The sequence below is a fragment of the Schistocerca americana genome, chromosome 1 (assembly GCF_021461395.2).
Source record: "Schistocerca americana isolate TAMUIC-IGC-003095 chromosome 1, iqSchAmer2.1, whole genome shotgun sequence".
Classification (NCBI taxonomy): Eukaryota; Metazoa; Arthropoda; class Insecta; order Orthoptera; family Acrididae; genus Schistocerca; species Schistocerca americana.
This window is the reverse complement of record NC_060119.1, coordinates 303,434,150-303,461,793: the sequence shown is the minus strand read 5'-3', so window position 1 is coordinate 303,461,793 and position 27,644 is coordinate 303,434,150. Positions and strand designations below refer to the sequence as shown.

Genomic DNA, 27,644 nt, shown 5'->3' with positions numbered 1-27,644 from the left:
TCCCAGATATTTTACAGAAGTAACTGCTACCAGTGTTTGTTCCGCTATGATATAATCATACAATAAAGGATCCTTCTTTCTATGTATTCGCAATACATTACATTTGTCTATGTTAAGGGTCAGTTGCCACTCCCTGCACCAAGTGCCTATCCGCTGCAGATCTTCCTGCATTTCGCTACAATTTTCTAATGCTGCAACTTCTCTGTATACTACAGCATCATCCGCGAAAAGCCGCATGGAACTTCCGACACTATCTACTAAGTCATTCATATATATCGTGAAAAGCAATGGTCCCATAACACTCCCCTGTGGCACGCCAGAGGTTACTTTAACGTCTGTAGACGTCTCTCCATTGATAACAACATGCTGTGTTCTGTTTGCTAAAAACTCTTCAATCCAGCCACACAGCTGGTCTGATATTCCGTAGGCTCTTACTTTGTTTATCAGGCGACAGTGCGGAACTGTATCGAACGCCTTCCGGAAGTCAAGAAAAATAGCATCTACCTGGGAGCCTGTATCTAATATTTTCTGGGTCTCATGAACAAATAAGGCGAGTTGGGTCTCACACGATCGCTGTTTCCGGAATCCATGTTGATTCCTACATAGTAGATTCTTTGCGGGAACCGGTGGCGCCAGTGTTACAGCAGCATAACTCCTCAACATAGGTGTGGGATTGAGTCGTTCTAGCTTCTTCTTTGCCTCTTGGTAAGTTAAACAGTCTAGGGTCTTAATTTCTTGCATCTTCCGCTCTCATTGGTAGACTGCACAGTCTGGCGAGCAGGGAGAATGATGCTCCCCACAGTTAACGCAGGTGGGAGGCGGAGCACATGGAGTATTGGGATGCGAGGGTCGTCCACAATCTCGACATGTGGGGCTGGCAGTGCATCTGGAGGACATCTGTCCTCACTTCCAGCACTGGAAGCAGCACATAGGGGGCAGGACATAGGGCTTGACATCACACCAGTAGATCATGACATTGACCTTCTTGGGCAAGCAGTCCCCCTGAAAGGCCAGGATGAAAGCACCGGTAGCGATCCTATTATCCTTGGGCCAACGAAAGACACGACGGACAAAGTGTACACCTCGCCATGCCAGGTTCTACCGTAACTCATCATCAGACTGTAATCCCCTGGACCAAATTTAAGGACTTATGGGGAGTGACGTTAATGGGTACGTCACCAAGATTCTCATAGGCGAGTAACGCCCGTGACTGTGCAGATGAAGCTGCTTGTATCAGGATGGCCCCGCTCCTCATTTTGTAAAGAGACGCCACTTTCCCAAACTTACCTTCAAGATTGTTCACACAGAAGAGAGGCTTAGTCCCCAAAAACGAATCCCCATCGGTTCTGCTGCACACAAGGTATCACGGTGAATACGGTTCCTGTTTGTCCGCAGCCCTACGTCCCTCCCAGGGTGTGGCTAGGGAAGGGAACGATTTGGGATGATATGTCACAGTGTTAAAGTTTACCTTACTGCACTTAGAGACGTTGGCAGTTGTTCGACCACTGGATTGAGACTTCATCCGCTTCAGTGCGGATCATCCACCCCGATGCCACCCACTTCGACCAGGGCCTCTCCCCACGGGCACCACCCAGCTGCAGCAAAGGCCACCTGGCAGGATGGCCGTTGCCAGGAGTCCCGATGCCCCAGAGAGACAGGCAGCTACTCCTTCGGTTACGTGGGGAGGTGGCAGCTCAGGCATCGGCAGTACGATCCCTATGTTCTCAGGGGGCTACAACCTAGAGGGTACATGACGAGCCCACCACAACGGGCTGGCTACCGTGCTGGATGTTGGGTGCCATGGGAAGTCCATAGTTATCGTGGGTGCAGATGGTGACGCACTAAGGGTGTAACTTACGCAACCCATCAGGTGTGTATGCCCAAAAGATGGATGGTGGGAGCAGTTACGATGCCTAGACGATAAAGAGTGCCAAGATCTTAGGGCACAGAGGACTGATGGCGCACCACATAAGGTGTCCTTCCCCCAAGGCTCGTACTTCTGTTGAATTTGGAAGAATGGAGGTCAAACCCTAATGGGGACCAACACATAACAGGCCGAAACAGTTGAGACTCCTTTTAGTCGCCTCTTACGACAGGCAGGAATACCGCGGGCCTATTCTTACCCCCAAACCCGCAGGGGGGAGGCTGAATTTAATTCAGTAAAAGTTCTGTACTCTCAGAGAGTGTGTGAGGTTGCAGATACGTGCATATGCGCGTGCTATCAAAAAGGATGCAAACAGTCTTTATGCCCCTAAGTTTAGAGAGTTTGATTCTGTGTCCTAAGATAATAGCAGCTTGTATTCAGAGCCAAGAAAATTTATACTGAAGCCAGAAACTTGTAAACAGCAAGTGAACACAAGAAGATTACACTGTTACAAAATTTTTTACATACCTACTTCTGAGGGTACCTGTCAGTGACTTGCCAAAGAAAGTACTAATTTCAAAACTGAATGTTCTACAGAGAGACCAACTAAAAATACAACACTGGAAATATCAAAATATTTTCCCTTTCTGAGAAATTCCTAAAGTACTTGAAATTAAGAAATAACTTCATGCTATTTAAGTGTTATTAATAAGGTACAAATTCATATTACTAAATTTTTTTTAATGTAATCCTGAATATCACTGTTTTTGTCATTACTGTAACATCATAATCATTCCATCAAAATCCAGGTGTAACAAATTTTAAAAACAAAATACTATTAGGCATTTCTCCTTTTCACTTGCAACAACTACAATTTTTTCCAATGGTGTTTGCAATGCTACTAGTGTAAGTGAAGTTTAGTGATTACACACCAATAAGACAGTACTCACTTACACTTCATTTACCAACTTTCTTTTCTTATAGTCCTGCTTAGCATTTTCTTCAACTTCACTTGCTCTTTGCTGTCTAATTAAATTCATGTGATCTTTTACTATGTCTTGAATAGATGAAACTTTCTGCCTGATAACAGGCACTTCTCCCGATTTGTCAACACATATCCATCCACGTGCCATTGCTTTGCTGAAACCAACTGAGTGCAAATTTTTATCTGGCAGATTTACCTAGAAGACAAAGACTTTCTGTAAAGACACATCTATTACAGAGACAAGAAAGGAAAATAAAATCTAGTAACATCTAGCTAAGCACAATAAACTGACACAACAAATGAAAAAAGCTATTAATTAAAACTAACAGAAAATCAAAAAGGTGACTATGAGGATAAGGTTCCAGTCACTGGAACTTGTTTATGAGAGTAAATACAGGGTGGTTATAATTAAACTTTAACTACTTAAGCCAGTGTAGATGGAAAACTATTTACTGTATGGGAGCAAAAGTTTAAAGGAATAATGATCAGATTGTGCGCTGCAGGATTAGCATTGTTAGTAGTGGTTAGAGTCGTAACTTGCAGTCAGGCGGTACTGGTACAGTGATGTCGGGTTGGAAAACAAACATCAGTGTGCATTACAGCTGCAGACAAGGCGAGGAAGGCTTTACTTATACAGCTGTTTTATGAAAACAGCAGCAATAGTGCTGCTGCTCTTTGTGAGTATCTGTACATTAAAGAAATATGGAGAGGTCCGCTTTCCACACTAGGGTTGAAGAACTTGATTCAGAAGTTCAAATTAACTGGCAATTTGGTAATTGTATGACTGCATCGCCACTGGTTCTGCATAATGTCCTGATGCAGCTGACATCAGTAACCCCTTCCCTTTCATTTCTCCTCCTCTCCACCTACAATTTACATATAATTTGGTAGTTGCTCTAGGGAGAGGCCGACATTCAACTGCGCCACAAATTGTTGAATAAGTTATTGTTGCCATGGTTGAGAATGCTGACGCAATGTGTGGTCCTCTAGCAGCGCACGAGCTGTCACACAACAGCTGAACATTCCACAGTCCACTGTTAGAAAAGTGTGAAGAACAATTGTGAAATTGGTATCCATACGAATATCCAGGCTGTCATGGATGCAGATGGTTGTCACACTGAGCAACATTTGTAACCTGGAACATAAACATGATATACAATTAACATATCACGTGACAATTAAAATGTGTTTCTTTAAATGGCTTATTCATTATTTCTCTACCCATTTTTCATGAGGGGGCTTTTAAAGTAGCAAAAGTTTAATTATAACCACCCTGTACTACAAACAGGAATGTGGACCACTTCCTCGAATTAGAATAATCCATCATTTCTACAACAAGTAAGTAATGATGCCTGTTCCAACAGGTCACCCATGCCATCCAGCCACTTGCAACATATAAAAAAATTTCTCACATAATATCAGCACAAGTCTTTCTGCCCCCCTTCCCCTTCTATCTCTGGTATACATAGAAGGGAAAAAAAACCTCAACCTCTCTCCCCTCTCTATATATATACACACACACACACACACACACACACACACACACACACACACACACAGTTTCATACTCATTCCAGTATCTCAAAAATTAATGGCTATTTCATTTAAATAACACTCACCTTCACCTTTTTCCTGTCATTTGGGTCTACTATTTTTATAATTTGGCAAATTTATTTTAGTTAACTGTGCAGTCAGATGCCTAACCTTTTACCCCAACCATCAATTAACCTAAGGGAGGGAAACTGTAGGCATCACCTGTCTGAATTGAGTAAGCTTTGTCCTGTGTGTTATCATATTTTGACTGTTTTGGCATTTTATTTCCTTGGGCTGGGCTTAGAGACCAGCTCAGCCTTTGCCTAAATGATTGTAAAAAATTGTTTAACAATCACACTTTTGGTGGTTCGTGTACCAGAACAATGTACATGAAAAAACTGAAGAAATAATTAAACAAACTTTTAGCCATCGACTGAAAAGTGTAAGAAGCTTTTCATTACAGTTACAGCACTATCAATTTCATCATATACAATGCATAAGGGATTTCTTTTTATTATAATTTTTTTTTTTTTTTTTTTTTTTAAATTGGACAACGTAGATGAGAAATGTATTATTTTCTGAAACACATTCCCACAGCGCTCTGTACTCTTTTCTTCCTAATACAAATGAGTGCAATAAAACTGAACAAAAGCAAGAGGGGAAAAAAAGAAACATTTGGAATTAAAATACATCATGTAAGGAATTCCCTGGACTGATGCTTTATTTCACTTTTTCCATTCATCAAATTTTCATTACTCTGCCCTTCAGGCACAATTACAAGATATTAGAAAGATGGAGAATTGGGCACTGGCTGCTGGCAGAAAGGTCATTAGGGAGTGGTCAAACTCCAACAGCATTTTTCAGAATATAAAGAATCATCTTAGCCATATGCCAATGGTTCACTCGAAATGAGCCTCAAGTACAGGTGGAAGCAGGAATGATGCAACAGATGTCCAACACTGTTATTATGCTTCAGGTACACACAAACATTAAGAAAGGAAATTTCATTACGTACAGGCAGGGAGCAAAATATCTTGAGCATTTTTAAACCAAGTGCAGGGACAGTAAGGTGACAGATGATTTAGGTGTGTTTTATATGGCACTTACTAATGTGGATTAGTTAGTGATTGTGAGACAGGCTGGGAATAATCCTAGTGGGCTCTGGGCTAAATGATATACACTATGACTTTGACAGACTTGCTAGCCTGACATGCATCATTAATTTTAATATTATATAGCTTTCCAGCATCACAGTCACCTTATCTTGGCACAGGGGTCAATCCATACCAGGTGGTCCAAGAAAAAAATAACTGGTTGCTTGACCATCTCAGAAAAATGTTATATTTGCTGGGTGAATTCCCCAATGTTTAGTAGTCACAAAATTATTTTTTTAAAAAATTTATTGTTTATTATTTTGAAATGGCAGTCATATTTGTTCCAGGCCGCATGCGTTTTTTCGTATTTGCAAGCATCTACATTTTTTTACAGTTATTCAGTGGTGGATTGTCTCAACCCAGTTGAGAGCATCCACACGTTAGATTCTACTACATATGGTCTATAATTGATTAAGATTTGTGTGTGGTAGTTGGTAAAGCTTATAAATAACAGTATAATGGGTGAATCTGGACTCATTCAAGGCTAAATGTCTGTGATAAATTTTAGAATGAATAGCCCTTTCACAGGATAAAGCCAGTTTACAAGGCATCCTTGCTTAATGAAAATTCTTTTAATGGAAGAAATTAAATTAGTAACTGGAGAATGCACATTACAAGGCTCAATGAGCTTGCTTCATCAAACTACAAAGTGCAGTTAGTAGTAAAGTGTATGTATTGCTTATAAACTTCCTAATTTTCTTTAAAGAGGTATATCTTTTCAGGTTTCTTTGTGAGGGTTTATGTACAGTTGGGACAGTGACTACTTTTATTAAGTGCAACGTGTCATTCAAGTGTACTGACATATCAAAACAATGTACAGACAAATACCTGAGTGATGTGCACAAGTGTTTCAATTTTGAAGGTGTAACCTTTTAATTATAGCCTTCTACAGATCACACAGATCTGGCTGCAGGACTTTCCTCTTTCAGCTAGACAATGTCTTAAGTTTTGTCTTTAAGAAAAATATTTTGCTAATTTTGAAATTTTTGCACAAAATTAGCTTTCTGACAGATTCTATAATGGAAGGCATAGTTAAGATAAGGATTCACTTTCAATGTTGATAAAACAAAGAATGTTTCAAAAAGCATATTTGACAGAAGTCTATAACAGACAACAAGAATGACAGATACAAATCATCACTTTATATGACAGCTCTCTTACATTAAAAATTTCAAGCAGTGAAACAATGCTAACAAACAACAGTAATGACATTGAAATATCACGCAGAAAAAAAATAGGAACTGTACGAGAATATAAAGAACACGGAGTCTGGTTCGCATTTTATTACAGACAATACTGCCAGGTAGTGAAGAATATCATCATGTTAAAACAATGTGTTACACTAAGAACAACAGATAGGTTGCACAACGAACGTTATATAAACAGTTGTTAAAGGTTATACTTATCTGGTTGGAAGGTTGGTGCTCAACATATTACAATTCTTCTGTAGAAGAAGAATCATCCATCCGAGTTATGCAAAATATTAAATTTCCTCTTAATGATTAACAAGACCAATTGAACTTTTATTGGATAAAGCAAGTATTCATAACTTGTAACAGGTGATGTTTCAATATACAGGGTGTTACAAAAAAGGTACGGCCAAACTTTCAGGAAACATTCCTCACAAACAAACAAAGAAAAGATGTTATGTGGACAAGTGTCGGGAAACGCTTAATTTCCATGTTAGAGCTCATTTTAGTTTTGTCAGTATGTACTGTACTTCCTCGATTCACCGCCAGTTGGCCCAATTGAAGGAAGGTAATGTTGACTTCGGTGCTTGTGTTGACATGTGACCCATTGCTCTACAGTACTAGCATCAAACACATCAGTACGTAGCATCACAGGTTAGTGTTCATCACGAACGTGGTTTTGCAGTCAGTGCAATGTTTACAAATGCGGAGTTGGCAGATGCCCATTGGATGTATGGATTAGCACAGGGGCAACAGGCGTGGCGCGGTACGTTTGTATCGAGACAGATTTCCAGAATGAAGGTGTTCCGACAGGAAGACATTCGAAACAATTGATCGGCGTCTTAGGGAGCACGGAACATTCCAGCCTATGACTCGCAACTGGGGAAGACCTAAAACGACGAGGACACCTGCAATGGATGAGGTAATTCTTCGTGCAGTTGACGATAACCCTAATGTCCGCGTCAGAGAAGTTGCTGCTGTACAAGGTAACATTGACCACGTCACTGTATGGAGAGTGCTACGGGAGAACCAGTTGTTTCCGTACCATGTACGGCGTGTGCAGGCACTATCAGCAACTGATTGGCCTCCACGGGTACACTTCTGCGAATGGCTCATCCAACAATATGTCAATCCTCATTTCAGTGCCAATGTTCTCTTTACGGATGAGGCTTCATTCCAACGTGATCAAATTGTAAATTTTCACAATCAACATCTGTGGGCTGACGAGAATCCGCACGCAATTGTGCAATCATGTCATCAACACAGATTTTCTGTGAACGTTTGGGCAGGCATTGTTGGTGATGTCTTGATTGGGCCCCATGTTCTTCCACCTACGCTCAATGGAGCACGTTATCATGATTTCATACGGGATACTCTACCTGTGCTGCTAGAACATGTGCCTTTAAAAGTACGACACAACATGTGGTTCATGCACGATGGAGCTCCTGCACATTTCAGTCGAAGTGTTCGTACGCTTCTCAACAACAGATTCGGTGACCGATGGATTGGTAGAGGCGGACCCCCCCAACCCTCTTGACTTTCATTTATGGGGGCATTTGAAAGCTCTTGTCTACGCAACCCCGGTACCAAATGTAGAGACTCTTCGTACTCGTATTGTGGATGGCTGTGGTACAATACGCCATTCTCCAGGGCTGCATCAGGGCATCAGGGATTCCATGCGATGGAGGGTGGATGCATGTATCCTCGCTAACAGAGGACATTTTGAACATTTCCTGTGACAAAGTGTTTGAAGTCACGCTGGTACGTTCTGTTGCTGTGTGTTTCCATTCCATGATTAATGTGATTTGAAGAGAAGTAATAAAATGAGCTCTAACGCAGAAAGTAAGCGTTTCCGGGCACATGTCCACATAACATATTTTCTTTCTTTGTGTGTGAGGAATGTTTCCTGAAAGTTTGGCCGTACCTTTTTGTAACACCCTGTATGTCATAAGCAGTCACAGAAAATGAGTGAAGAGGAAAACAAATTAATTATTACGCCAGCTAAGCATAAAGATTTATAAAGGTATGGTGAAATATCAGAAAGTTAATGAAAGCCAATGCACCATTTAAAATCACCAAAGCAGTGTATGTTTCATGTACGCTGGAAAATTATTTCAATGTAAAGTTCAGCAGATAATTTCAAGAAATCTGAGTGTGAAATCATTGTTTCACCTAAAAGTACTAGTGGCAACCAAATAAATGTCATAATGTAAAGTAATGAGACAAAGCAAAGGGAAGACAAATCCCTCTACATTAAATAAATATATACAAAGCAGAGTGTAGGTATGTGTGTATATGTCTGGGATATCCTCCCAAACCCCGGGATCAATTTCAACTAAATTTTGCACAGGATCAGCAGGCCTCATGAGTATCAGCATTGCGGCATTTATATTCTCCTAACTCCAATAGGAGCAGACCTATGGGGAAAAATGTGTTTTCCAGTCCCTGGTGTGTAGGCTGCCCTGCGTGACAGGCATGTTGTGTGGGAACAGTAACAGCCTAGACTAGTATTAAATAAACCTAATTTATATGTTCAACCAAACAATGGAAAATCCAGAATGGAATGCAACAATATTATGAGAAGGAAAGTTGCTACTCACCATATAGTGGAGATGCTGAGTTGCAGATAGGCATAACAAAAAGGCTCTCACAATTAAAGCTTTCAGCCATTAAGGCCTTCGTCAACAAAACACACACACACACACACACACACACACACACACACACACACACACACACACACACGAGACTGCAGTGTGTGTGTGTGTGTGTGTGTGTGTGTGTGTGTGTGTGTGTGTGTGTGTGTCCTTTAATTGTGACACTTTTTTTTTAATGCCTATATGTGACTCAGCATATCCGCTAAATTATTTGTTTAATAGAACGACAAAAAGGCATTCATTCCCTAATTCATTTCTGGAAGGAAACAAGGAAAGAAAGTTAAGAGTTTAATGTTGTGATGGTACATGGTAAAAAATTTTGCCATTCTAAAATCTGCAATATCAATAAGTATTTATTGGAAAAACATATCTGCAGTTTTATGAAACAATATAATCACTGACAAGTCACTAGAAAAGATACTCTTTTTTTTTAGACTGTCTTCTTTCTAGTTCAAGTGAATGTGTGACCTGTACAAAACTCTTCCCTTGTATGTCAAAATGGAGCAGAGTTTTTAATAAATCACATGCAAATATATAGTAAGAAGTATACGACTGTTTGAATGGTAATCAATCATTACAAATAATAGTCCAAGCCAGTTTTAAGTCAAGAAGACTTAGAAATGAAAATGTCCAATTTGCCTCAATTATGGCTAATACATTAATAAGTATTGGAAGGAGAGGTGACATAATAGACCTCACAAGGATCACAAGAAACTAAAAGGACACTGGACTGTCACGAGCATCAATGAACTGTCGTGGTGGTGGTCGTCGTCGTCTTCTTCAGTCCTGAGACTGGTTTGATGCAGCTCTCCATGCTACTCTATCCTGTGCAAGCTTCTTCATCTCCCAGTACCTACTGGAGCCTACATCTTTCTGAATCTGCTTAGTGTATTCATCTCTTGGTCTCCCTCTACGATTTTTACCCTCCACGCTGCCCCCCGATGCTAAATTTGTGATCTCTTGTTGCCTCAGAACATGTCCTACCAACCGGTCCCTTCTTCTTGTCAAGTTGTGCCACAAACTCTTCTTCTTGCCAATTCTATTCAATACCTCCTCATTAGTTATGTGAGCTACCCATCTAATCTTCAGCATTCTTTTGTACCACCACATTTCAAAAGCTTCTATTCTCTTCTTGTCCAAACAATGAACCGACATACAGATTTTCTTAAGACAGATGACTCGGCACAGCTTCATAAAATATGTAAAAATCAACATATTATCATTTATTGATATAACTTGCTCTTGCTCTCGCTCTCTCTTATATATATCATTGCCAGTGCCTGGCCCCACTGAGGCAGTTCTGGCATTCGCTCAGTAGCCACACTGGCAGCTACATTAGTCTCTGTGAGCCCCTGGTACGTAGAGGGGGCTGGTAGTGGGAGTGGGCTCTCCTCCTGCCACTGCTGGAGGGGGCACCACAGCAGAAGAGGTGGAGGAGGACACCCAAACTGCCTGTCTCCATCGTAGAGGAGGAGGGGGAGGTCCAAGTTGCCCATCTTGATTATGGAGCTGTAAACTGACTGGGCTGGGGCTCAAAATTCGCCCACTGGTGAGTTTGTTGCCTGGACACAGTGGTAGCTGCAGTGCCAGTTTTCTGGTGCCTCTGACTTTTCATCAATCTCTGACAAACCTCACAGACATGGTAGTTGACCAGGTGAGTGCCCTTTGTGTTGGGGCACACGTGGTTGTCTCTTCTTGCACAGTTTATTTAGGTGAGGATCTGTGCACTTAACAAACCTGGGCTGTAGGCTGCAGTTATGGCTGGTGTGGTTGTACTTCTGACACCTATGACATTGGCCTGGACTTTCAGGTTTGTTGTATCGCTTCACCATCACCCAAAAACAGAGGACACCACAAATCCTTCCATGCCCAATGCCTTTCTTACATCTTCCACCTACCTGTCTACAGGATTTAAAACATGGGGAGAATGAATGTTTATGTTGTTTGCCAACTGAAACAATATATATATGAGAGAGAGCAAGTTATATTATCATTTATTGATATGTTGATTTTTACTGAAACATCATCTAAACTTTGCACGTTAATTAAGGCCATAGAAGCATAACCTTTTCCGAAAGTACTTCTAACCAAAAAGCGATTCTGGCAACTAAAGTCAGAGGTTTTTGACAATCCTGCTGCCTTTTGAGTTCTTGGAGTGATATTTCCATAAAAACTTCCATTCCCTAACACATTTCTTTAGAACTCAAATATGAAATGTGTTCAAACAATTTTTCATACCCAATTTCACTCCCTTGGGGCGTATTTTTCTATATCCAACAGAGAATTCAATAACCGTTTTTTACAGAAGTAGCTTTAAAAATGCTTTATTAGAACTTTAATAGTGATTTATTTTCTGAAACAGATTTAACCCATTATTTTACCCCCTTAGTGGTTGAAACTCTAGAAATACAGTACTGATACTTTAATTTCTGACAGAGAAACCAAATACCAATTTTTGTAGTTCTAGCTAGCTTCTAAGTAGCATTATCAGCAACATATTTTCAAAAATCTTTCATCCTTTAATCCATACACTTAGCGATGGAATTTCAAACAATCCGTACGATGCCTACAGTATAAAATCAACATCTCTCCAAATTCCAAGTTTCTATACTTAACTGTTTAGAAAGGGCAATAACAAGACAATGATTCAGTCAGGTCTTATTTCATCCCCTCAGTGGTTGAATTACCAAAAACACAAACACAAGCTTTTTTTGTTTCTCACTGAGAAGTCAAATACCAATTTTCATAGATGTACCTTTAAAAATGTAATGTCGTCGTGGTCTTCAGTCCAGAGACTGGTTTTATGCAGCTCTCCATGCTACTCTATCCTGTGAAAAATTTTTTCATCTCCAAGTACCTACTGCAACTGACATCCTTCTCAATCTGCTTTGTGTATTCATCTCTTGGTCTCCCTCTTCGATTTTTACCCACCACACTGCCCTCCAATACTAAATTGGTGATCCCTTGATGTACCAGAACATGTCCTACCAACCGATCCCTTCTTCTAGTCAACTTGTGCCACAAATTCCTCTTTTCCCCAATTCTATTCAGTACCTCCTCATTAGTTACATGATCTGCCTATCTAATCTTCATCATTCTTCTGTAGCACCACATTTCAAAAGATTCTATTCTCTTCTTGTCTAAACTATTTGTCGTCCATGTTTCACTTCCATACATGACTACGTTCCATACAAATACATTGAGAAAAGACTTCCTGACACTTAAATCTATACTCGATGTTAACAAACTTCTCTGCTTCAGAAATGGTTTCCTTGCCACTGTCAGTCTGCATTTTAAATCCTCTCTATTTTGACCATCATCAGTTATTTTGCCCCCCCCCCCTCTTTGTAGTCAGGTTTACCTAAATATCCTGTGGGTATTGTTGCTGAAAGGTAAATAGAATGTTTTGTTGTAAAAAGTTGAAGACTGTTGTATTCTCATTGGGAGGTCTAGAGGAATTCTTTGCTGTAAAAAATGGGAGACTGTGGTGGGTCAGATGTGACAGGTCCCTTAAAGTGGATCCTACATGCATATTTGTTTTATTTTGTTTCAGGGTGTAAAAACACCTACAGTCATTCTCGACTGTGTCAGAACTGTGGAACAAGAAGACAAAGAAAGGAGTTAAAAATGACTACATGTTAATCCCAATTGATTAGAAGAGAAGACAGCTAAAAACAGGGACATGGAGAAAGGTCTATAAAATATGACATAGAGAAACAGTGGTCGTGAGCTAAAATTTAAATGTCTATCACCACACTGCTGTGATGGATAAAAAGTAAAACACAGTCAACAGCCCATGCGTCGTTCACTAAAACGGCCAATGACTCAGACGGCAAACACATGCAAGAACGTAAGTGGTTAAAAAAAGAGCATTCGGTCAGGAAATAGCGGACCGTCAAAGATGGAACACAATGAGCATAAAGCAGTGGGGGAGCATCACTTAATAAATGGCAATGGCTAAAAAGACACACTCGATACACAACCTAGCTAAAATGATCTCCTCAAAGTGGGAAGGCCGAGAGGTGGTCATCTAACTCTGAGCTTGTGCCCATGAAGAGAGGACCAGTGGTGATCCTAAAGTGACACCACCTGCTGACAGACGGCAACACACACAGCATCAGAGGGAATGTAAGAACTAGCAGGCCAAGGTACAAGGACTGCAGCATTGGCAGCAGCATCAGCGGCTTCGTTTCCTGTCAGACCGAAATGACCAGGAACCCACACAAACATCACAGTGGCTCCAGCAGGTTTGAGCAGTGTCGCCAGATGTACTACTTGGCCTGATACAGGGTGAAGAGCTCTGCTGTAAGTACTGAGTGTTCCGGAAGCTGATACCAAAAAATGTCGGTGCCGATAACGAGGCCACATCTGACATCATGGTCAGTGTGAGAGCTGTTAGTGAACACGAAGGTACTATCGCAATGTTCCATGGAAAGATCGTGGAACTGAAGGTGATGGAGGGAGGCTGGAGTACTCCATTTAGTTCAAAATTTATTTTATTAGTTCTGTGGCTGGTTGTCCTGTCTCTCCTTTCAGTAATTTCATGTAGTCTTACATCTGTTGTTACAATTACTGATTTCCGACATTATGTGCAAGTGTGTTAAGACAGGCCTTTCACAGTGGCATAAAAAAGTTATTTCGCCAATACTAGTTACTCAGCAAAGTTGCAAATGATCCAGCCGAGATAAGCATCAAGCTCCTGCAGGCTTTGTTGCATCAGAGTCCAAACATCCCAGTAAGTTTCCAGGGCCAAAAGAGAAAACTTATCAAATAATAAGAAGCAACATGAAAAGGACTAGCTGGACTGACTCAGAACACGCTCAATGCCCATTATTAATAGTCATTAGGTCACGGGCTGTTGGTGACTGTAGCTTCCACATCAGAGACACATTAACTGATAATATCCTGTCTCGAATCACAAAATTGTTATTCTGTAATAACAGTCCAGCACAATTTAGAGCTACAATACTTTCAAGGACTGCTTACACACACTGGGATTTGGGTCACTGCCTGCCCAGTGGTCTAGAGTTTCCCGTGTGACCTTCTTGGACTTCCATGAAATTTCTTATGAACAGTTTCACATGTTCCCAATGAATGTAATTATCGGAAAGCAGCAGGAGAATAAAATGTTATATTCCATGAACTTTTATTATTAAGTTATTATGTGCAAAATTTCAGTTGTATCCTGAAATTACTTCTGGAGATATAAAAAGCTAAACTTTACATTTTTTTCGAGCATTTTTTTTATTTTCTTTTATTTTTTTAGCTGATTTTCCTTCAAGTTGTCCATACACAAAGTGCCCAGGAAATATTTTTATTATTTCACTTAAGAGAGCACAAAAAGTCGTACAAGGTGGCCTAATTTTGTTTCTTTTAAGAAAATATTGCCGGAAGTACTATGTCTCAAAGTTTCCAAAAATTCATTGGTGCACTGTAGATAGCTGCACTGTGGGATCAAACAAATGGTAAATCTATGTGAGTATCAAATTGGAAAAACTAAAGCTTTACCAGTGTTCAATGGGAACATGTGCAAATGATCACCCAAAATTTCAGCAAAATCTGTGATGGTCATGCAGGAAATTTTTCCAAAATTATACCCTTTGGCACGGAATGGCCACACATATGCTTCAGTTTTTCACCTTTTGCACGGGTAAAAACTACTGCATTGGCACTTAAATTTTGAATGATTATGAATTGGAGATGTAAAACTGAAGTAGTTGTAACATCCATTATGTCTGTACAATCCATGAAAATGGAGTTGTAGCTCCAAAAATGCAATAATCAGAAAGTAAAAATTTTGTGACTGACAATGGAATATTATAAATCAATACATCCCTAAGTCCATGCATATATGTTTATGTTTAGTATGGAGCCAATTCTGCAAAGCACACATAGAAATCGTAAAAAAAATTTGGCCTTAGATTTGACATTTCAGCCAAGGATTGCAATTTGAAATAGTAGTGTGAAGTAATACCAAACTAAGAAGATGTTTCAGGAATAACACAGGATGCCATGTCAAGTGGCTATGGCCATTTCAACAAATTCTGCAAAGCACCTTTAAAATTGGACAACAATGCTAGAGTAACAAATGTTGTAACTGCTGTTTGGATAGAGTACGCTATTCAGCAAACTATGTTTGGAGGTGGTGTGGGTACTGACAATGTTGACAGAGAGCAGGTTTTATCCCAACACAATGGAAACGAGACTTAGCATAAAATAATGCCATGTAGAGATATTACAACACTTTTCTAATAAAATCTATCCTTCAAGCTTTTTTAGTTGAGAAGTGTCAAGTTCTTAAAAACTTGTTTGTGAAGCAGTACGTAACGAAGAAATTGTCTACTGCGAGGTGGAAATCAAATGCTATTGAATTTGGGAACCTAACCCCCCCTCCTCCCATCTGCCACATATCGCTCTCCAACACCCCTAAGAGTAAGGCAAAGGACCTCCTCAAGTTGCTGTCTGGCAAACAGTTTCTTTATGATATAGTGCTGTACATCCTATAATAACCATGAAAGTTGTGAAGGGTATTTATATTCTCATTTATTGGATCTGAAAATGCTACAGAGGGCATTGTCATACCATTTTGTGGAAAAGTATTTCATTACATAATGCATCTTTCAGTCCTCATTCTAATAAATACTACTATGAAATTTAGATTATAAGTGAGTAATTGAGTATGAGGCTAATATTTCCTTTTATGGAAAATGCTCATACTGAGTGATCTAGGCCCAACTCTAAACCCATTCTCACAGCTTCAGTTCAACCAGTACCTCTGCTCAACTTTTGAAAAATTACAGAAGGCTACATTAATGGACAAGCATTTATGGTGGAAGAAGCCACAAGCAAAGAAATGGTTTAGCCCAAACTAAGGAATTGTTTCCAGACATAATCATATAGTCTGTACCTGAATGTACACTGTTGTGAAATGTCTTGCCAGAATAAAATGCATGCACTTGCCTTCAACCTTCACTATTTTTATTTTGCCTCTACCAGGACGGGTTGTGAATTGTGCCTGGAAAGACTAAGCATGAGACTGTCAAGGGCCTGGTTCAAGTTTTAGCCTGCCACATAATTTTCATCTGTAAGAAAGCTTCATACATTTGTTTAATTAAGTATTATGAATTACATCCAAGATTGTGTTGCAATAATGATGTAAGATTTCTGACTTCAGTGTTCAATCCTGATATTGTCTCTAAGGTTTTGAAAAAGAATGACACTAAGTTGCAGATAGGCAGAATTAAAAGACATTTACACAAAGCTTTCAGCCATTGTCCTCATAAGACAAAGAGAAACATACACCATTCATACACACAAGCAAGCACATCTCTCACAGACATGACTGCCAACTCAAGCAACTCAGGCCAGAATGCAACTACCATGAGGGACATAAGAAGCAATCTGGAAGGAGTTGGGGAGAGGAAGGGAAGTAGTGTACGGGTGGGGGGGAGAGACGAATGCTGCCTCGTGAAGAGTGCTGGGAAAAGCATGCCAACAGGTGCAGTGTCAGGAGGTTGCTGGGCAGGGGGACTCAATTACAGGCAATTGGTTGGAAGTGTTGGTCAATGAGGGCCGAAAACCTTCCAGTGGGGCCACAATAACCAGCTACAATGGGGCATCCAGGATTGTTGCATTTGTGGATTATGGGGAGCATGTAGAAACTGGGTGTGTGGAGTGTCATAGAGGTGGAGGAGGGAAATGGATTCAGGGGAGAGGTCATTTATCAGCTCTGCAGCAATCATTTAATAGCTTTTTATATTAGTATGGCTACTAACCAGCTGTCCACCAGGAGGAACAGCCAGCGCCAAACGGTGGCGAAGAACAAAGTAGACCACCCAGTGGCACAACATGCAGCTGAACATAAAATGTTCGATCTAAATGCCTTCTTCGCTACCCGAGCCATCTGGATCTTCCCCTCCCTCACCAGCTTTTGGTGGTCATGCATGCATGAGGTATCGTTTGCCTGTGTGTATGAATGGTGAGTTTCTCTTTTGCTGATGAAGGCTGTGGCCAAAAGCTTTGTGTAAGTGTTTTAATTGTGCCTGTCTGCAGCTTAAGATGTCATCTACACCGCAAGCAACAATCTCTCTTTTGCTACTTGCCTGACATTACTACCTGGAGATTCATATTTTGTTTCAAAAAGGATGTTATCTTTGGTACTAACTGAACAGTTTGAAGCTCAAATGTAGGGCTCAGTAGAACAAATACAAAGCTCAAGGAGATATTTATACAATTGCTCAAAACAGTGATCAGAAACCCACAGCCCAAATATGGCTCAAAAACATTTTGTTTGGCTCACAAGGTCATCGTAGTTTTGATCTTGATAAACAAACAAAACTACAAATATTTCATGTATTTTTCATGGAAGAATAAGTTCCAAAATAACCAACTGGATAATTAGAATGCTTCAGTGTTAACTGCATCTATTTTACATTGTCTGATAGCATGCAACATAGGAATATCAATTTCGCAATTGCCTGCACAGTGACATGACTACAAAAGTACAAGGTTTTAATGAGTAAGAAACTATAAAAGCATTTATTCTTCAAGTAGTGGTACCTTTCTAACAACTGCTCTGCAGGCATCAAAACACTAGATAAGATTTAATCATGTCATGTATTAATGTATTTCACATGTGTCATCAAGCAGTGACTCCATCAGCACAGATATTTGAAGCTCAAATTTTGTTTCAATTAGTGTACGGCAACAATGTCTTGCTCAAAAACTTCTAACAAGACGAAAATATAAAATAAATGCAAGTCAATGGACAAACATTAAAATAACTACCCATCTTTTTAATTTGTGTAGGAAGAGCACCTATTTTAAAGAAATACAATTTGAACACATTATGAATTTCTTCATGTGAAGAAGTATCTAGCTCTTATAAATGATGCTCAACAGACTTAAATCTTGTCATTACAGCCAAAACTGATGGCACAACAAAATATGTTTACAAAGGAAGCAAACAAAAATGTTGCCATTTTGTGAGCTAAATACCATGTTGCCAAGATAACAGCAAACACTGAACAGTATTTCCACAATCATGCTTAAACACACACACTATAAAATATGAACAAAATTTCCCTCCACCTCAATGTCAAGTCTGGTTTTCCTCCTCTTAAATTACAATAATACTGAGTTGCAAATGTAAATTATCTCTATTTCATAGCTACAAAAGCTCATGTCTATTATTCTACATTTTTTATTCTTGAATAAAATTGTGCTTTAAAGGCATTTCTTCATGTTTTTGTTTCACAAAATTACTATACACGTTTCATTTTAAACCATTTTCTAATAACATACTGATAAAACAAAAAGGTTATCGACTCACAAACTATACTTATTCACCACCTACAAAATATTTAAGTTAGAAACATGCACCCCAAACATCGTCACATTCCGACAATGTAGGCAGTAGATACTAAAAGGCTGTCACGATCTCTGATTTAAAAGAAAGCAATTTTTATAAAAGTCAAAGTTATTCTATGCTTTCAAAGGTAAAGTCAATTACATTAGAACTTCCAACATCACTGCATATGAGAGCTATAACGAGCTAAAATTCTTGACTTGCTTGGAGCTGGAGCTAAAGTTCAGAAATGCATTGTAAGAAACAAATATATGGGGGGAGTCAAATGAAAACAAAAAGTGTAAATAAAAATCAACATTTCACACCAGTGTTCATTCACTGTTTATTGAGTTAGAAGTACTGTTACCAGTGATTTAAGGAATGCTCTACAGATGGAGTACACTACAGACAAGCGAAATGCAGCCACAATACCAGTTCAAAATGGCTGCCCCATTTGCAACATGCGCCAAGGAAAAACAGCATTCTGGTGCAAATTATCTGAACAGTGAAGGTACAAAACCTACTGAAATCCAACAACAAATGGAGGTATAGCATGGTGGTGAATGTCTATCTCTGCAGCAAGAGTACGAGTAGAGTAGAAAATTCAGAAATGGCACAACTTTTGTGACAGACATTCAGCGCCCAGGTCAGGCACATCGTGTTGCACAACAGAGTCTACTGCAGCAGCTGAAGCTATTTATTGTGACGGAAAATCACCATCTGACAGTGTATGAAATAGCCACAAATCTGAATATTATTCATGGCTCAGCACATCACATCAATCATGAAGTGCTTAAGTTTTGCAAAGTGTCTACAAGATGGGTGTCATGGCAGCTCACTCCATAAATGAAAAACTGATACTCTGTCACATCCACCATACTCACCAGACCTCATTCCGAGTTATTACAATATGCCTGGGCAACTCAAGAGGTGCTGTGAGGAAACAGATTCATACCGATGAAGAGGTGCAGCATGCCACACACACACACACACACACACACACACACACACACACACACACACACACACAACTAACAGAATTTTTTATAAGGGGAATCTGTGCACTTCGTATGCGCTGGAGGAAGTGTGTTGAGCAACAGAGAGACTATGTCAGAAAATTATACACTTGTTTTCCATTTGTGTTCTGCTTCAAAATTTTACATATAAAAAAGAATATGAAATTATCCTAGATTTTGGAGCTATTAGTAGCTTCCTTGGGGAGGTACTAGGACAGGCTGGAGGAGGAAGGGAAGGTCACTCAGACCTCAGGATGGGAATGTGGGTCTCACGGTTATCATGCAAGGTATAAACCCCTGCAGTCGCACTATCCACTGTGCCCTCGGTGGCTCAGATGGATAGAGCGTCTGCCATCTAAGCAGGAGATCCTGGGTTCCAGTCCCGGTTGGGGCACACATTTTCAACTGTCCCTGTTGACGTATATCAACACCTGTTGACAGTGTAGGGTCTTGACTTAACTATCATTTCACTCAGGATGAGAGGCAGCCATCTATGGCTTCCTTCGTGCCTTTTAAATTCTAATGTCAGAGGATATGAATAAAGGATTACTTTATTCCTGGGAATCAACAAAACACAACAGTTTTAAATCCAAAACTTTCTTAAACTTTTCGATGAACAGTGTAAGTTTTGTTATTTTCTCATAAATATCAGCTGCAGGAAGAATATTTACTAATCTGTACGAGAAATTGACATGGCAGTTCAAGTTAAACTGTCTGTTTAAAAATTATGAGATTAATTGCTACTGAGTGTCTTACACAAGTTACCCAAAACTTAGCTGCAGTTCATTACATACCTTCAAGTCTTTAAGAGGCATTCCCTCTGGAGAAATAGCATAAAAGGTTCGTGCCTCATGGCTTCCTTTATCAGCAACCACTGTCCCTTCCTCTGTCAGTTCCCACTTCTGATGTGATACTGCCTCTGTTGATACCAGCTGTAATTGCAACAAAATTTAGCGTGTACTGTAACATTTGTTTCATAGTGAAAAATTTAATGTCAGTAAATTAACACTATTTGCATAGTGCTGGGGACTATAGCCAGGAAAAAGTTATTCTCTTTTGAAATATTACATCAGCTGTCACAGTGCGTATTATGACATCACATACCAGCCTTCCCACAACAAATATCAGTGACAAATATAGATAGTGATAACAGATTTACATGTAGCATATTTCAATGTCTACATTCACTCCATATTTAATGCATTTTTTGCTACAAAAACTAAATGTAAACACAGAAAAGCTGTATTACGTATCAGACAATTTTTAACAAGTATTTTGGTTCAAACGATCAATAAGTTGCTTATCTTATACCAACCATGAAAATGTGAGGCAGGTTCACTATGTAACTGTTATCAAACATTGCAGCCAAGAGCTCTAAAATACTCACGTCAGACCTCAAAGGAAAGTTATTAATGCATGGTAATATTAAGATACACTAGAAGCAGTTGCAAAATGGTAACACATATGAAACACAAGAGAAAAGCTATGATGCTGTCATAAAAGTTGTACCTTGTATTAACATAAATTGAAAACTAACAATAGTGAGATCTTCATGATTAATTAACATTTTCCCAGCAAAGTCAGGTCCCACACGACAGGAAATGGCATATTCACAAGATTTAGAACAAGCTGTGTACAATGCAGACTGATTGTAAATGATGTAAATTTTCATGCACAGTAAGTTTTATCATCAAAATTGGAAAATGGTCCAGCAGATATACAGGAATCAGAGAGTAGGAGCCAATATAGTAGAACACAATGCAAAATTTACTGGAGTAAATAAAGGCATTTGGTAGGAACATAACCTTTCCCTCATTACTTTTCAACATAGGCCTACACAATGAGTAGGCAACAATTGAATGTACTGATATGTATGTTGAAGGAACAGCTATACAAGGCCGAGTTTAGTATTTTGCTTTAATCACAGTCTGATCTGCACATCTGATGTTACGCTCTGAAAGGAGGGGGGGAGGTAGTTGGATTAAGTTCGTCAACTCAAAGTAAGTGGCCTGCCTGAAGGTATGTAAACATTGTAAATGGTGATTGTTGAGGATTTTTGACTTACGCAGCTACTGCTTGCAATGTTGTACGATGAGGAACCCACTCTGTGTGAACCAATTTACTGATTGCTCCACATGGCACCTCAGAAAAAGCATGGTTCTGACAGAATGTACTCAGAGCATTGGGAAATAGTAAAAAGTGAAGTGTGTTTCTTGTAGAGTAACACAACACAAATTGCAGAAGAGGAGGAGATAAGGCTTCTTTGTTCCGGTAGGTGACAGTACTATCCTTTACAGTTCCAGTGAATGATCAGGTTTTGGGTGTCCAAGTTAGGAGGACTGGTCACGCACTCCAGATCTCTGCCTGTCACCAATGGTGATGGAACCACATCAAGGAACATTGCTTCAGAATTTGATGGTACTCCTCCTCCTCTTTCACAGTCTTTGGTGGCTGGGGTTCTTGCTAGGGCCTATTCACAATGAGTGGGCAGTCCTGGGACCAGAGGTCACAGTCCCTTCGATCAGTGGCCAGTGGCCAGCTTCTCACCTGTGGGTTTCCAGGGACAGATGCCCCAAGGAGGAAGTTGTGGCTCAGGGCAGGTGTGGGAAGTGGTTCCCGAAGATGGTGCCATGGGAACCACAAGAGAGGGTGGAGGGAGAAATAGTTAAAAAAAAAAAAAAAACTGAGTTAGTGGAAGTTATGGTTGTGACTTTCACACCATTGGATGTCATATCAACAGGATGTAGGCATTCATATTTCTTATATGCCTCAGTATATGACACGTAGTCAACAGATATATATTTCTGTACTAGCTGAGAAACCTGGTGTTGCCAAGGTATTTATTTACAGCTGTGTCAGACATCATAGCATTTTGAATATGTCTGAAGTAGTATGATTGGGGACATGAATGAAGAGCTTGTTTGCTTCACAAACAAAGGAGAGAGCCACATAGAGCTGGCTGTACAAAAAGCAACTTACACTAAGGTCCATGCCTGCAACACGAGCATCTGGCTTTGTTTATGGTCATGGTATAACATAAGCTCACTGAGAATTGTACACGTTTAAAGTATGTGGTAGACTGTTAGGAATAAGTGAGATTTGGTTTACAAAGAGCCACTCACCTGCACCACATCCCATCAAAATTTTTGCTTCTATGATGATACATTGGAAAGATATAACTAAGTCTCTGTGAGTGAAGATTCTGGGGAGCAAGATAATGCATAACACTCTCTCATTTACATTACTTCACTTTTGGAAGGAGTTTCCCAAGAGCGACTTTGTTGTGTTCTGCCCACTCGTCTAATATTGGGCGACCTAGGAAAGGTGCTGTCTCGGATCGCCAGACAATAATTGAAGCAAATCGTATTAACAGATTTGTTTACGTAAGGAAATGATTACAATACTTAACTCTATGAGATACGTATGCATCACAAGATATACAATTCATAATACAAGTGAACCAATACAGTTTCTAAGTCACTACTGTAGCGTTCATAGGTCGGCTCAACTGGAACTCTGGCCATGGCTGGTGGAACGGCGCTTATATCCTCTTGGCCTAGATGCCACTCCTGTCTCAGTGTCATCCTAGGAAGGGGTCTATCAGCATACTATTCGCTTATGTTGTCTCACATCCCTCTCTGGTCTTCCATTGTTGAGCGTCGTGTCAGCGTGGAACAGAGTTAGTGTCTGATGTTCTCGATCGGCAGCACGTCTCGCCACATGATCTTTGATTAGGATCTTGAAACCACATAACCCACAATCTTTTAAGTGTTGTGGTATATTCAGGATCTGTCAAGCAGTCTTGGAGATTAGCATATTCACACAGACAAATGCACAGCCAAGACAGTTATACAGTTTTTTTTATTGGTATAGATTTTCTTCTTCTTCTTCTTCTTCTTCTTCTTAAAGACTGGGCAAACTAGTGAACGTGGAGGATGGTGTTCCGTAGAATTGAGACACAAAGATGGTTGTTTACAAGGACTGGAGTGATTCTCCATGATTACAAAGATGCTATATCTAGACTCTGCCAAGCAGTGGGATGACAAATGACCAAAGAAAACAACTCACTGGCAGTAGGATGTAAGGTTTCACATCGTAACTGAAGGGGATTTGGGGGAAGATTCTCTTCAAAGGCTACAAAAACGGCATCTGTATCTACTCTATTATCCTTCGAATCTTTTAGACAAAATGTACACCTTGCCACTCAAGATTAGCCCATGGCTCCTTGTCTGTCTGGAGCATGAGGTCTCGGTGGAAGATGAGTCCTTGGACCATACTCAAAGTCCTGAGCAGGTCGCTGACATGTCACCCAAATGTTCACCTGACTGCAAAGCTGTAAACTGTGAAGCAGAAGAGACTTTAATCAACACGATCCATTGCACATTTTGCCTAATGACTCAGTTCCCCCAAATTTATGTTGGATACGCTTAAAAAAAAAAAAAAATTATGGCTTTGGGCTTTGACACAGTAAAGTATCTCCAACAGATTACGTATGTACTATTTACTGAATAAAATGTTCCACTCCTAGATATCTGGCTTTCCCTCTTTTCACGGGGTAGCCAGGGTAGGGAAATCAATAGGGTTGTAACTGTCCGCACCAAAGTTTCGATTCCTCTCTGAAGAGATGGTAGGATCAGAACGGACATTGCTCTGGTATAATCCAATAGGTTTCAGGTGCAAAATATCTTCCATGATGTTACCTACTCCTGATCAAGGATTCTTCACAATGGCACCACCTAGCCACAGCAAAGGCCATCTGGCACAATGGCTATTGCCGGGAGCCCTGATACCTCAGGAAGACAGACACATTCCTCAACATGTGTGTAGGCATAGTATTCCAAGCACCTGTAGTCTGATCCCTGCCATTCCACTGGGCTTAACTGAAAGGATAAATAAAGACCCCAGTTTGGCTACTGCACTGGCCTTGAAGTGTTGAAGTGCAAATAAGAACCTATGCATGGATTGCGCAAGATTATCTTTAACACTACATGCAATAGGCACTATTCAAGGCATTCTTCCTCACTTGGTTCACACTACAGAACAATTTGGAAAATGAAGATCAAACTCAGAAGGGGACCACAAATTACTTCAGCCAAAAGGTGGTGAATGAAAGAGAATTCCAAGAAAGGCAGGTAGAACCTATGGAATAGCTGGGTTGACATCAAAGACTGCCACCTTGACAGAGAGCAAGGGAAGGAAGGATAGTCAGAGATGAAATTTAACAGTAAAGAACAGGAAGGAGGTGCTGCAACAGTTTGGGACTCTGTGATTACCAAGCACCTATGCACTAAAGGGTTGTGAGCCTCCGAGAGGAGTGAAACTGAAGATAAAAAAGTTGTAAAAATGTAACCCAGAGTACAAGTTTTCTTGTACTGTGCCAGGCTTAAAATTACTTTGGGCCTCTGAATACACTAAGGTGGCAATTTGTTCCATCCCTGGCTGTGTATTTGAAGATCTGATACACCCAGACCTGTGAGACAGTTGGCAGCATGTTTCCTGAATGGCTTGGTCCCCTGGGGTTGATTCCTGAACAGCCACTAAAAGTTGGGATGGACTGTGACACTAAATGCCAATGACTGAGGCAATGCCGAGATTTTGAGGGCCTGATGAGCCAGAAGGAAGCATCACCGAATGCAGAGTGGTGGTTCACCAGCCCCTGCAGACAGACTGTGAAATGGGCTGGTCCCAAACTGGGCTCCAGTTGACATCCAAATGTCCTCATGTTGGACAGCATTTAATACCTAGAGGTAGGAATTATGGGCTGATCCAATAATTTCATAATTTAACCAGGATCTGACAAATGCTCTATAAAACTGTAGGAGGTGCATTCTGTCACCTCCTCATGCCTTTCCGCTGAAGCACTTCAAAATATTCCACAATTTGAAGCCTTTTATTTGCCGATCTGTCAGGTACATGAGCCAGATTAATTCTGAGTGAAATAGCACGCCCAGAACTGCATACTGTCCTTGAAATTTAAAATAGTGTCCCCTACTGTGAGTTCCAATAAGTGAAAACTGCAACAAGCACTATTAAAATTGACCCAAGTAGTCTTCTGAAGTGAAAACCAAAAACCAGTTCTACTAGCCCAAGTTTCCAACCTCCTTGAAAGAAGAGTATAAGATTGTGAAGTCATCCACAAAAAAAAAGAACTTTTAACTGGGCTTCTGACTGCAGAAGAGATGCTGTTGATAGTGATTGTGAACAGTGTGGCACTGAGTACACTGCCTATGGGAAATTCATTCACCTGAACAAAGCGGTCAGACAAAAAATCACCAATGTGATAAGAAATGGCAGATGCGTCCACCTAGTCCTCATTCATGAAGTTGGAGAAGGATGTTGTACCTCCAAATGGTGGTACAGCATCGAAAAACATACCAACTAAATGGTATTGATGTAAGAAAGATTCCTGTATAGCCTTCTCCAGTACAATCAATTGTGGAATGGTAGCACCTGAAACTGCACTAGGGAGTAGCATAGGTGACTCCAACATCTGAGGACCCAGACAATGTGACAGTTGACTATGCACTCTAGAGTACTACCCATCAGCTGGTAAATTCTACACTTCCTTAACTATTAGCTCTGGTACAATCCTTAGCCGGTTTCCATACCGGAATTAATATTGCTTCCTTCTGACCCGGCCCTGGAGCTGTGCCTTTGGCTGCAGACAAAGCTGATTCCAGCTTCCACATAGAGAATGGAAGACTGTAATCTTCTCATTAGATTAGAAGAAGTGCAGCCTTCTAAAGAACATCTGAAACTCAGGAGTTCGTCTGGATTTAGCAGTTATGGTAAAAATACAATCATCTAAAACCTGAGCCATGACCTTAGTCATGTCCTTCAAGAATCCCTTTCTCAAAATGGCCGTAATGGGAAGTGTACTGATCCTGTCTGAAATCCACTTTATTGAGTGCAAATTTGTCCAGCATATGTGGACTGACTAATGGAAGTTGAAAATTCCTTCCACAAGTTCCTTGACTGTTCCCTTACCACTTGCCTTGCTAGTGCTCTCAAGACCTGAAGGCACGAACATTTTCAGTAGTTGGATGGTGCTTATATTGTCACAAAGCTGCGTGCTTGGATCTGAGTGTCAAGTGACATTCGTCATACTACCAAGAGACAGGTCATCATCTGAAGTGGTTACTAGACTGGAGAAAGGAAATGGTATCAGCTCACTGGATCACACAGATGACGTGGTTCACCACCTCCTGGGTACATTCTTGTTATTCGGAGAAGGGCCGGTAACCATACAGGTATCGAATTGCCCTTTGGGGCATCCACCTTTGTGGTCTCCTGTCTACCACAGTCTAAGTCAGCAGATGAATCTGCAGCACTTCCCACTGAATTGAGTCTGCAATAGCTGGAGAGCAAATACAAAGGCCAGTGGTTAAGAAGACGACCCTCAGCTGTGGAAAATTGTGTCATCTGACCAGAGTTCAAAAGGCAAAAACTCTCTAAATGGACGATTTTGTTTCGGTTTTGTGTTGATTTAGGGCACAAAAACCAATTGGGGTCGTACGTGCCCAAGTCAAAAGGAGACACCATACAGAAACGGAGGTCCAGAACTAAAAATTAAATGGCCTTCACCTTATTGCTTTGGCAGATAAAAAGCAAAATGCGGTCCACAGCTCGTGCATCATTTGCTAAAACAGTCGATAACTCAAGACAGCAAACCCAAGCAGGAACATAAGTGGTTAAAAAATGGGAAGTCCTCAGGAAGTGGCAGACAGTTGAAACTTGGGTGCAATGTGTACAAATTGTTGGGGTAGCACCACTTATCAAATGATGATGGCTAAAAACGCAGTGCCCAATACACAGTCTGCTTAAAATTACTTCCTCCCGGCGGGAGGGCCAAGAGGTGGTCACCCAACCCACAGGGAGAGGCTTAATAAGCTGGAGCTT

General features: G+C 40.4%; 1 protein-coding gene across 2 annotated transcripts in view; it reads right to left on the bottom strand.

The window, feature by feature from the left end:
- LOC124595719 (phenylalanine--tRNA ligase alpha subunit) overlaps positions 1-27,644 on the bottom strand; it is a 135,470-nt gene that overhangs the window by 76,869 nt on the left and 30,957 nt on the right. For both annotated transcript variants that reach the window (XM_047134589.1, XM_047134597.1), the window contains exons 2-3: positions 20,540-20,677; positions 2,819-3,045 (exon numbers count right to left, since the gene is read on the bottom strand). In XM_047134589.1, coding sequence (XP_046990545.1) covers positions 2,819-3,045; positions 20,540-20,677 — 365 coding nt within the window. The remainder of the gene's footprint in view (positions 1-2,818; positions 3,046-20,539; positions 20,678-27,644) is intronic.